The following is a 13,000-nucleotide window of genomic DNA, read 5'->3' on the forward strand; positions in this document are numbered from 1 at the left end:
CTTTTCTTCGTAGATCTCAAAGTAAACTGAGGTACAGAGAGGGGAAATGACTTGCCCCAAGTCAGTAGCAGAGCAAGGAAAAGAACCAGGTCTCTTGTATCCCTGTCTAATGCACTAACCACTAGGATACACTGCTCCCCAACAGTTACGGAGCTTGGATGACTGTTGATTACACTGGCTCCCTTTGTCTGCTTGCTGTAGTCACCTGTTGTCTCTCCTCATACACTTAGATTGCAAGCACTCTGTCTCAGGGACTGTTCTTTAGTTAAATGCATGTATCGCACCTATCACAATGGGGTGCCAAGCCCGGATTGCTGCCTGTGGGCACAACAACAACAACATCCATCCCTGGCACCTGGACTTCAGTCTACGTTCTCTCCAAACTCAGCTCATGCTTATCCAACTTTCTCCCCAAATGCAACCCAGCTTCTCTGCAAATTCAGGCTAGGCTCATGTCAAACTCAGACCAGGGTCATCCCAGATTCACCCTCAATTGTACCCAAATTCAACCCAGTGTCACAGAACAACTCACAAGCTTCCAAAAGTCTGCCAAGACCCACATCTGTAATTAATCCCACATCTCAGGTTTGTGCAGCTCCAATCCCTATGCTATCAGAGACCCAGGCCTTCAGCTGCTGTATATCTATTGGCATCGCTCCATCAGAATCCACTGTAACTTACTCCTCTCTGCAGTGCTTTAGGGATATCAGCAGCCTACAAAGCTCTGTTGAAAACCAGAATCAATCCAGTTTCTATTTCAAAAGTATCTAAGAGAAAGTTGGCCATTAAAAAAGATAAATACATTTCAGATTGCCTGCTTCCAGGTAAATAAAAGAACTGCTGAAACAACACATTCCACAAAGGCTGAGACCACAAAATAACCCTATGCTCCTTCCAGCCACATCCTCCAAGTAATGAGAGGACTGCACAGAAGGGCTAATCATGCAGACGACCTTCATCTAAACAGCTACATGTAATAGAGAAATAAGCCCAAGAAGCTTCCCCTTATCACGTAGATTAGATCTGGGGATCCAATACAGAAAGACCCCATGGTATTAGAATTCAGTCCCCTATCAATGGGACGGAAGGGAAATACAATGTCGATCCATTAAGATGCCCCCTCGTTGCTGCTACCCAGATTCTCAGTACAGGAGCTACCGTAAAGCTATGTTCCACCGCTCCTACAGCTGGGGAGGAGGGGGACCCAGGCTCCACCCCTACAACATGCTGGCTGGTATGGCCATGCCAGAGTGCTAGGGGAAGTACTCTGTGCCAGGAACAGACGTGGTGCAGGGTACATGCCCTGCCCAGCAGGAGGAGCCCACAGACAGACTGTAACTCAGAAACCCAGCCTGCAGCAGTGCACTGCCCCTTCCTCAGGGGAAAGGCAGGCTGGATTGGACACTGCGGCTGCGGCTGTTGTGGAGCAGGGATGGGCAAACCAGCCTCAATAAGAAACTGCAGAAACCTCATTTAAAACTCACACCAAAACCAAGCTGAACCTCAACACAAAACCCTTCTGAGACAAGAAAAAGTTCAGCCAGCTGCCCCCTCCCTCATCTTATTTTTGCCTCTCCATACCCAGGTTCCGGCTCCAGCAGCAGGGGCAGTGCAATCCCAGAAGTGGGATCTCTTACCAGGAAATCTCATGAGATTTCCAGCCCAAAGACTTAATTTCAGAAATCCTGAGTGACTCAGAGCCCCCTCTGCTTAGAATCACAGGGTCAGACCCCAGATTTGCAAATTTGGGAGGTTTGCATAAACTGCTGAATGGGGGGGGGGCTTGTCTGAACTGAATTGGAATTCCAAAACTTTCTTGGTGCATCAATAGCTAGTTCAGGGAGGCTGCTGGCTTAAAATGTGTAACTTCCTCATGCTACAGGGGAAATAGCACTTAGCTCCTTATAGAGGATTGTCGTACTCAGGGTGCTTACCAGCCACAAATGAATGCATATCATCCGCATTTTGCAGAGGGAGACAGAGAGCAGCCAAATAGGGTTACCCCAGATGGGATTAGGCCAGCACAGTAAGGCTGGCCCCAGGACAAGCTGGGTTTTTTTACAAGTTTCTGAAAGACAAGCATCTCCAGCTCCATAGCATCACCTAGCACCATCTCTGGGCTTTGCTTCAGTGACACCTGAGAGAACAGTCCATCACCTGTTCCTTTAGGTCTCCCATACAAGCACTACAGCAGGGTCTCCCCTACATAGTGAGCACGGCTGAGAGGCAGCCCAGTGTGGCATGGCCATAGACACAGACATAATGCTAACTCTGAGTGATGGGGAGAGCATGGTGGTTACTTTGGGCCTAAAGGTCCTTGCCTGGAGGTCCAGCAAAGACAAACTATATCAAGTGAATACAATGCAAATACAGACACGCCTTGGGGCTGATCTCCACCATTTTAACTAAATCCTGTAGCCTTTTGTTTTATTTAAAATGAATTTTGCCATGTGGTATTACACCACCGTGGGTTCAGCTCTGGTGGCTACAGTTTTAAGCTTAACAGAGTCACCTTTGCTACAAGCTTCAGATTTAGAGTCTAGCGTGGCTGGAGTTATACTGGCATAAAGGTGTTTATACCAGCGCAGCACAGCTTTCACTATAAACACCCTGAAACCAGTAGAACTGCCTCCACGTTCAAGAGCTGCATCAGTTTTTCTGCCAATTTAGTTAAATCAGAACAAGACATGACCTTAGTCTTGCTAATAGTCACCTCCCTTTTACTCAGGCTCACTACTCCTTTCCCACTCCATCTTTGGAAGGAAATCTGCAGTGGGTCTTCATCACCAGCCCATGCCCCAGTATCAGTGGGGGCTGGTGGCTGCCACTCAGTGAGTCTCCATACTGGGCCCTGGTGCATCCCTGCTTCCTGCCCCGCTTGGGCATGGGTCATGGCAGGAGTAAAGTGTGACATCACTTTAGGTCCCGTTGCAAGGGAGGGTACATACACCAACCACCATCATGGTCATCACTAAGGTTTGAACCTGGGCCTTCCCAAGCTGGGAGCCTGAGCCTCCACTGCTTGAGCTAAAAGATTTGTATCCTCTGCAGATCAGGCCCAGGGAGGATACTGAACAGCACTCCACTGAGTGGCAGGCGATGGGCACCAGCTGGCACAGCTGAGCTCAGCCTGGCGCACAAGCCCAGCCGCCCCAGGGAAGTTGGAAACGACTTGTATAAAACATTGGCCAGGCCGGTCGCCTTCACACAGCCACTGTCTCACCCCGATCAAGTCTACATGGCTGGGAGCAGGGTAGTCACTGCCCATGCAGCAAAGGGTGGGAAGCTAGGGTGGCTTGTGCCAAAGTTACCATTTCCTTCTGGCCATTTACAGGCCTTGCTAGGATCTCTAATTACCCCCACCCCAAGTTGGAGCTACAATCCCTTTAAATCGCTGCTTTCTGGCAAGACCAAAAGGGACATCAGGGACTTCTCTACGAGTCAGTCCCCGCCCTGGTGAAGCCGTTTCAAAGTGGGTTAGCAGCTGGACCTGCCTGGGCCTAAGCAAAACAGCCAACACTGTGTCTTTAAAGCCACTTCAGTGCAGATGTTGTTTCCATGGTAACTAGTGGACCAAATATATTAGTGTTCCTAATAATAAACCAAACCTTCAACTTGGAAAATGTGCTTCCCCCACCCCTTCTTCCTTTCCCCTCCCTTTTCCTAAATTAAACCGGCATTTACTGAGCAAGGTGTAATTAGTAAATTACTGGAAGGGCCTAGTAACTCCTAGTGCCCGAGCAGATGGAAGTGTCACATGAGGCACCGTGTTCAGCTGTGAATCAATGTGCGCCTGGGATCTGCGCAGAAATGGCTGAAATTTTTTTTTTAATCAACCCGAACTAAAGACATTGGGATGACTCTATGAATCCCTGGGAGCAACGCCCCAGCAGCGACTTTGCATGCGCTCCGCATTCCCGGAGACCAGGCATGACTCCGCTCCGGAGCTGGGATCAGCTCTCGGAATCTGTTACTTTTTCAAACACTCTCGTTGAGACCCAACGTTTGCTTCCCTTTAAATAAAGAAGCAGAAACTTCACACACACACACACACACCCCTCCAGCCCCCACCCTACTCCCCACCCCCTTCAAACAACAACCGAGTCAGCAAAGCAGTACAAACCCTTTCAGGGTCTACCAATCAGGGGTGATCAGCAACCAGAGATCGCACCAAGGTTGAAAGGGGAAAAGGAAGGGGTGGAGAACGTGCAAAGATTAAGTGCGGGCACTGACAACAGTGCAGATGCCAGCCTGTGCGAGTCCCCTCCCTGGTTCCACCAACATTCATATTCAAATCCACGGTGCAGGAAGAGAGCGGGGCGGGGGTGGGAGGGAGGCCCCTGAAACCGACAATACAATCACTGCAGCAGCCACAGCAACCCAAATGTATTCTACTGTGCAGGCTCCAGCTCACGCTGCAATTGAGGAAGGGGGAGTAGGGTGACCCAATAGCAAGTGTGAAAAATCGGGACGGGGGTGGGGGGTAATAGGTGCCTACATAAGACAATGCCCTGAATATCAGGACTGTCCCGATAAAATCGGGACATCTGGTCACCCTAAGGGGGAGGGAGGGTGGCAGGAGGGAAATTTGGGGAGACAAGGGGTGGGATCTGCTCTCTGTCTCCCAAGGGCTCGCTGCCCCCGGAACATCCTGACTTAAGGAATCGGTGGCACTTCAATGCAGCAGGCTTCCTCGGTTGGGTTTGTTTTTAGGTCACAGCCTGTCAGCGGCACATCTGAGCCGCTTTGCCGCGTACTCGTCTTTCTATATTGCAATGTCTCCACGCACACATGTTCGAAAGCTCGTCTCTCTCGCCAACAGAAGTTGGTCCAATAAAAGATATTACCTCCCCCACCTTGTCTCTCTCTCTCTACACACACACCCCCCTCCAGCAGCATCCTGGTCCCTCCGCCTCCCAACAGCCAGGCTGGTATTGGCGATTGATTGTCATTTAAATGTCACACGCTGGATGCTGTGCCATTCTGGGCTGGGATTTTCCCCCCCCCTCTCCTTTCTTTCTTGGCATTCTTTCATTCTTTCTTCATTGTATGTTATTGGCAGGACTTACCATGTCTGAGCTGAGCTGGGCTAAGATGGCGAAGGTAGAGAGTCTCTCACAGAGGCATTTAGTTCGGAAGGAATCGACTGGGACTGTTCGGCAGCCGCGCCAGGACCAGGCACCAAGCTGGGAGGAGGAGGAGGAGGAGGATCTGTTAAGGGAGGGGGTGGCAAAGTGCAGAGAGGCGAGAGAGAGACAGCAGAGAGGGAGAGAGAGAGAGAGAGAGGGAGAGACAGAGTGAGAGGAGGCAGCAAAAAGAAAAACCATCACCAACAAAATGCAAAAGAAACAGCCAGAGCACTGACCCCCTCCTCCTCCCCACATGCTGGGAGCATCACCACCCCCCACAAGCTGGACTCCCATCCCGGCACACAGCTGCCCTCCCCCAGCAACACCCCATCCCAGCACACAGCTCCCCTTCCCCAGCATCTCCCCTATCCCAGGACACAGCTCCCCTCCCCCAGCATCACCCCATCCCAGCACACAGCTCCCCTCCCCCAGCATCACCCCCACCACAGCACACAGCTCCCCTCCCCCAGCAATACCCCCACCACAGCACACAGCTCCCTTCCCCCAGCAACACCCCATCCCAGGACACAGCTCCCCTCCCCCAGCAACACCCCATCCCAGGACACAGCTCCCCTCCCCCAGCAACACCCCCATCCCAGGACACAGCTCGCCTCCCACAGCATCACCCCCATCCCAGCACACAGCTCCCCTCCCCCAGCATCACCCCATTCCAGGACACAGCTCCCTTCCCCCAGCAACACCCCCATCCCAGGACACAGCTCCCCTCCCCCAGCAACACCCCATCCCAGCACACAGCTCCCCTCCCCCAGCACCACCCCATCCCAGCACACAGCTCCCCTCCCCCAGCAACACCCCATCCCAGGACACAGCTCCCCTCCCCCAGCAACACCCCATTCCAGGACACAGCTCCCCCTCCCCCAGCATCTCCCCCATCCCAGCACACAGCTCCCCTCCCCCAGCATCACCCCCACCACAGCACACAGCTCCCCTCCCCCAGCAACACCCCCATCCCAGCACACAGCTCCCCTCCCCCAGCATCTCCCCCATCCCAGGACACAGCTCCCCTCCCCCAGCATCTCCCCATCCCAGGACACAGCTCCCCTCCCCCAGCATCTCCCCCATCCCAGGACACAGCTCCCCTCCCCCAGCATCTCCCCCATCCCAGCACACAGCTCCTCCCCAACCAGCATCTCCCCCATCCCAGGACACAGCTTTCCCCCCCCCCCGAGCAACACCCCCATCCCAGCACACAGCTCCCCTAATTATCGCAGCACACACAACTACCCTCCTTCAACACAGCACACACAGCAACCCTGCACAGCTCCCATCCCCCATCCCAGCACACAAAGCTCCCCCCCAGCTCCCCTCCCACATCCCAGCACACAGAGCTCCCTTCCTTTCTAAATTCGCACAGCCCCCCATCCTCCATTTCAGCACATGACTCCCCCCTCCTTCCCTTCCTCTCCCTATCCCTATGGAAAGCTGCAGAGTAGCTCCTGTCCTGATACCCTTCTGTTCTCGCTCCCATCTGTTCCCCGCATGGCCCACCCCAGACCCCACCCCAACCTCCCCAGATCTGGGAGCAGCAGGACTCCGGGAGGGGTGATCAGAGAGGGCTACTGGGGCACGAACCTCACCTATCCTGCAATGGACACAGGAAACAGGGAGTGGGACCCAGGGATCCGGACCCTGTGAGCTGACACAGGTGCAGGGAGGCTGGGGAAGAGAGCGCACAAGAGGACCTGAAGCCCTGGGGTATCCAGGCTTGGTGCACAGAGGGACAGGCATAGTGGAGGGTTGTTTTTTTTAAAAGTCATTCCTCCAAGGCAAGCATCTGGGGCTAATCTCCTTTGGCTTGGGGCTGGCTGAGGGAGCCTGCTGCTGCTCGGGGATGGGGGTGGGAGGAAAGTGACCAGGGGTGGGAGAAGGGGAAAGAATCATAGACTCATAGAATCTCAGGGTTGGAAGGGACCTCAGGAGGTATCTAGTCCAACCCTCTGCTCAAAGCAGGACCAACACCAACTAAATCATCCCAGCCAGGGCTTTGTCAAGCCTGACCTTAAAAACCTCTAAGGAAGGAGATTCCACCAGCTCCCTAGGGAACCCATTCCAGAAGCTGGGAGAGAGGGTGGAGGCTCTTGGGCATGAAAAAGTGCCTCTTAGGCATTAGTAAAAGTAACCTGGGTCAGCAACATCTGTCCCGGTGGGGATTAGAGGGAAGGAGACGTTCCCTGTGTTTGGCGACACTGCCAGGTAGCCCGGAACTTAGGACCCCCTCCACTCTCCCTGAGACTGCTCCATCATGCCCACAGCATGTGCTGCCTCAAGCTAAGTGCCACACTCTCAGCCCCAGCCCCCTGCCTCCTTGCTCCAAAAGCCAGCAGAGGCTGAGACAGCAGAACCAGGAGAGATGGAAAAGACCTGCCAGAGCAGGATTCTCCCCTACACACTGATCTCCAGTGCTCTGGCTGGGCTGATTGTACAGGTCCCAGGCAAGAGATTCTTCCTTTGGGCGACTGTTCCACAGCCCAATGCAGCTCACTGTCCGAACCTTCTCCATGGAATACAGTCGTGGAATCCTTCCCTCGCTCAGCCTCCACCAAGTTACTCTAGGGGTACGTCTAGACAAGAGCCACCCAGCTCGGCTTATGGGGCGTGGGAAGCGGGGCTTTTTCATTCGCTGTGTCGATATCTGGCCTCAGGCTGCAGCCCGGGGTGTAAGACCCTGCGAGTGGGAGCTCCCCACTCCCCAGTCCAGAAGCCTTTGCCAACCCAGCAATGAACCAGGCCAGCCCCGGGTTTTTCTTTGCTGTGTAGACATAGCCCTAGTTACACCCCCAGACATATCCTAGATACAGTCTAGCTCTGCGTGGCAACTGAGAGCATGTTGAATTATTGTTCCACTTAGCACGGAGAAGCCTCGACCGAGATCAGCACTGCATTGTGCTCCGCGCTGTATACACACATTGCAAGAGACAGTTCCTGACCTGACCTGCTTACAACCTAAATGGACGAGACAGGCAAAGGCTGAGAGGGGAAACTGAGAATTATCCCCCATGTTCATTAACACACTTGTGCACACTGGCATGGCCAGGACATAAATGTGTGTTGCTGGTCATTTTACTGCAGCCTCCAGTTAAACACCACAGTTGTGCCGTGTTCCAAACCTTTGTGTGGCATCAGCAGTGCCCGGGTTTACAATGGCTCCAGTGGATCCATGGAGCCAGGCCCACGCTGAGAAGGGGCCCCGGCTTGTTCCACTTACACTGCGCCCCGAGACCCCCCTGGCTCCCCCTGCCCACCACTTGCTCCTCTCGGCCTGCCCGCCAGCTGGCTGAGGGCTCCTCTCTGCCATGTCTCAGCCCAGCAGACACAGTCACCTCCCAGCAGGGCCGGTGAGCATGGCCGGGAGGCAGGGTGCCGGGGAGTGGGTCTCTTGAGGGTCTGGGGGGGTGCTGGGCTATGAAGGGGTGGGGAAGATCTCTGTGTGTGTTGCGGCACTAGGGAGTGGGAGTTCTGGGCAGTTGTGGTGGGGCTGTGGGTAGGGGTGGTGTTGTGCAGGGCACTGTGCATTTGTGGGTGGGTCTGGGGGGCCTCAGGCCATAGGGAGTGGGGGGGCTGTATGGTGTAGCATAAGCCCACCCCCAAGGGGAAGGGACACACTGGCAGTACAGGGCTGGGCAGGCCACTGTGCGTCTGGCAACTGCCGGGTTGTAAATAGTGCCCTCGCATTGGGCGGAGCAGGGCCACCCCTGCCATGCCATGCCCCATTGCCTCTGGCTGGCCCCTCGCTCCAGGGACTGACCTCCCTGCACCATGCTCCATTGTCCCCATGGGGGCCCACACATATGTTTGGCGCTGGGCCCACAAAAGGTTAATCCGGCCCTAGAATTTTCAATCCCGTTTGTTAACACGTGTGAAAGAATTACCCAGTGGTCAGTGTGCATTCCAGGTCCCCCTCTGTGCCAACCCACAGAGGACAGGAGCCGTTCCAGCCCCAGTTACAAAACCTTGGCGCTCCAGCTCAAGTTGCAACAGCTCTTGTTTTTAGCGATCCCCGGTTCATTCGCAGGCGTGTTGGCCAAGATGGCGGCCATCGCCTAAGCACGACTCAAACGTCAAGTAGACATTCCCCAAAAGGCACGGCTGCCAAAAGCTGGGATTAATGAGACCAAACTGTATGCGCTGAGAGTTAACCACTCGGCATCTCAATAAACATTCAAGCATTGCCTGAACAGTCTGAAACCAAGCTCAGGAGATGGGAAAAGAGAGGAATTGAGTTAAGAAATCATGTTGCTTTTTAATGTGTTTTTTTTTCTTTTAGATAAATGGGGAAACTCCATGCAAAGCATCACGAAGTTCCACAGCTCTAATGCACCCACTGTGAGGGCCAGATCGCCCCTTCCTGCTGCTTTCATGGAAAGGGTAAAAACAATGGGAACTGTTGGAGGCTGGGTGGGATGAGTCTATGTGCAAACTCTCAGGGCTCCATCACAGCGAAGGGAAGGGCATAGCAGCCGTATCACAGGGAAATAGCTGTGAGAATTAGTGGCACACTCCAGCTATGGGATGCTCTCTTTGCACAATCAGCCATCCTCTGAGGAGAGAGCTAGTGAAGAGTGCCAGCAGAGCCACCGGCAGTACAGCTCCAGATGGAGCCATGCTGCTACAGAGCCCAGGGCATATAACAGACGGACTGAGCTTCTGCACAGATGCCCTTGCCTTTGGCAGATGCCCCTTGATCTGTGGGAGCTCCTTGCAGGATTCAGGCTGTCCGTAGCTCAAGAGGTCTGTACCACTCCTACAACACAGCAACTCTCTCCCTGTGTCACAGAGTGGAACCTCCTTCCGCAGCATCCTTCTGCCTGATCTGTGGGCAGGCAAAATCTGGGCCTTGGTTTGAGAGGAAGAGCAGAGAAAAGGGTAACTGAGTTGAAACTGAAATGCAAAGGTCTGAGTATGAACAGAACGAAGCAGAATCAAGGAGCTTAAATAGCCCCCTCTGGTACTGAATCCAGAGGCTAAGACCTACACCTTCCTCTGTATCGCCTGCAAACCAAAATACCCTTGAAGAAGCAGAATAAAATGGCTTCTTCCAGCCAGATCAAGCACAGCAGGTGGAAATAGCATGACGGAGACATAAGAAAGCACAGGAGTCTGGAATGTAGGAAGAGCAGTGAACAGGAAGCGATGCCACAGGATGGAGGACAGTAACAGTCACATTTCACAATGCAAATAAGGGCTCAAGGGTCAGGCAAACAGCCAAAGTTCGTTGTCGCCTGGCTGAAAGAAGAGATATATCACAGTGCTGAGTATAGCAGTCGCTGGGCACTTTGCCGCAACGTGGAATTAAGAGTCCATTCCATTCCCAAATGGCCATTGACAGACAGAGAGGGCGCGTACATGATGTTGGTGTAGATAGATTCATAGATTATAAAACCAAAAGGGACCACTCATAGAATCGTAGAAGATCAAGGTTGGAAGGGACCTCAGGAGGTATCTAGTACAACCCCCTGCTCAAAGCAGGACCAATCCCCAACTAAATCACCCCAGCCAGGGCTTTGTCAAGCCAGACCTTAAAAATCTCTAAGGAAGGAGATTCTGCCACCTCCCTAGGTAACCCATTCCAGTGCTTCACCACCCTCCTAGTGAAATAGTGTTTCTGAATATCCAACCTAGACCTCCCCCACTGCAACTTGAGACCATTGCTCCTTGTTCTGTCATCTGCCACCACTGAGAACAGCCAAGTTCCATCCTCTTTGGAACCTCCTTCAGGTAGTTGAAGACTGCTATTAAATCCCCCCTCACTCTTCTCTTCTGTATACTAAATAAACCCAGTTCCCTCAGCATCTCCTCATAAGTCATGTGCTCCAGCCCCCTAACCGTTTTCGTTGCCCTCCTCTGGACTCTCTCCAATTTGTCCACATCCTTTCTATAGTGGGGGGCCTAAAACTGCACACAGTACTCCAGATGTGGCCTTACCAGTGCTGAATAGAGGGGAATAATCACTTCCCTCGATCTGCTGGCAATGCTCCCACTAATGCAGCCCAATATGCCATTAGCCTTGGCAACAAAGGCACACTGTTGACACATATCCAGCTTCTCATCCACTGTATTCCCCAGGTCCTTTTCTGTAGATCATCTAGTCTGATCTTCTGCATAACAGAAGATCAAAAAACTGCCCTGAATTAATTTCTGTTTGAACTAGAGCAGATCTTGTAGAAAAACATCCTATCTTGATTTAAAAATTGCCAGTCCTAGAGAATCCACCATGGTAAATTATTCAAATAGTTAATTACCCTCTCTGTTAAAAAGAAGTTGCACCTTAGCTTTAGTCTGAATTTGACTAGCTTCAGCTTCCAGCCATTAGATCTTGTTATACCTCTTTCTGCTAGAAGAACCCTCTACTATCAAATTGCTGTTCCTCATGTAAGTGCTTATAAACTGTGATCAAGTCACCCCCTAACCTCTTTGTTAAGATAAACAGACTGAGCTCTTTCAGTCTTTCACTCTAAAGGCAAGTTTTCCAATCCTTTAATCATTCTCATGGCTCTTCTCTGAACCCTCTCCAATTTATAAACATCCTTTTTTAATTGTGGACACCAAAACTGGACACAGTATTCCAGTAGTGGTCAAACCAGTGCCAAATACAGAATAGAAATATTTATTCAACATTTCTAACTTTTCTGTATTATTATTGATAATTCTACCATTTCCATCTAGTAAAGACCAATACCATTGTTAGGATTTTTTTGTTCTTAAGATACTTACAAAACTCCTAGTTATTGTCCATAATTTTGCTGGCTATAGAGTTCTCTTGCTTCCCTTATCAATTTTCTACAATTCCTAGCATCTGATTTATATTCATTCCTATCAACTTCTACTCTGCTTTCACTTCACCTCTAAACTAGATTTTTTTTTAACCAATGCAGCCTTTGTTCTCAATTGTGGCATCTAGTAAAATGTTCTTTAAAAATTCCCAATTATCATTCACATTGTTCTGTTTAAATTCTTTCTCTCAACTGATTTGGTTTGTCACTGTTTTGAGCTTTATGAAATTGGCCATTAAAAAACCCACATGTATATTGCTGGTTTGGACTTTATTCTGTTTGCACTTAACAACTGAATGGATACATTTGTGTTAGTGATAGACCTGACTCCAAATCTCAGCTCCAGTTACCTCCAAGCTTCAAAGCAAAGTGGGTATGGATCTGGGCTGCTCATCTCTACTGGGTCAAGCTGAAACATCAGATCCAAACACTCCTGCACTGTTCCCATCCCCATTTCTAGACATGGCAAAGCAACTCATACATTTAAAGCACATAGTGGGATGCAGGAAAGGACATATTTTACAATAACCATGCTTTGCTCTTATAGGACGTGATCCAATGTCCACTGAAATCATTGGAGAGAGTCCCATTGAGTTCAATGTACATTGGATCAAAGCCATATAGCTCTTATATTAAAAGCCACTATAAATTACCAAAGGGGCGGTGTGGGATATCCTGGGTCAGATGTTCAGCTGATGTACATCGGCATAGTCCACTGAAGTAAGTGGAGTTATGTCAATTTACAACTGCTGAGAATGTGGCCCCCTACTATCAAAGATCACTGATTAAACATCTCGATCATCTTAAAGTACTGAATTCACCCTACAGGATGCAAGTGCGATCCGTCAGTTTTAAGCTCCTCAGCATAAACAATGCCTCTCCTTCCCTTATCCTTTCCTCATCTCTGGTTTTAATCCTTCAGCATGTCTTTGACATGGCTTGGGGAGAACAGTGGTGCTGTTAAAAGAACATTTGGGGTGATATGAAAAAATCACCAATTCCCCCAGCAGTAATCACACTGCTCCTCTACAGAGCGTTCTGTCTTCAAAGCACTTTGCAAAATGATCCAAAGCTGGATCC

At 51.2% G+C, this 13,000-nt stretch overlaps 1 protein-coding gene across 1 annotated transcript in view; it reads right to left on the reverse strand.

Annotated features, from left to right (window-relative positions):
* ADGRB1 (adhesion G protein-coupled receptor B1) overlaps positions 1-13,000 on the reverse strand; it is a 378,168-nt gene that overhangs the window by 100,582 nt on the left and 264,586 nt on the right. Inside the window, exon 18 of the mRNA XM_045007331.1 lies at positions 5,070-5,211. Within this exon, the coding sequence (XP_044863266.1) occupies positions 5,070-5,211 (142 nt within the window). The remainder of the gene's footprint in view (positions 1-5,069; positions 5,212-13,000) is intronic.

Source organism: Mauremys mutica, chromosome 2, assembly GCF_020497125.1.
Source record: "Mauremys mutica isolate MM-2020 ecotype Southern chromosome 2, ASM2049712v1, whole genome shotgun sequence".
NCBI classification, from domain to species: Eukaryota; Metazoa; Chordata; order Testudines; family Geoemydidae; genus Mauremys; species Mauremys mutica.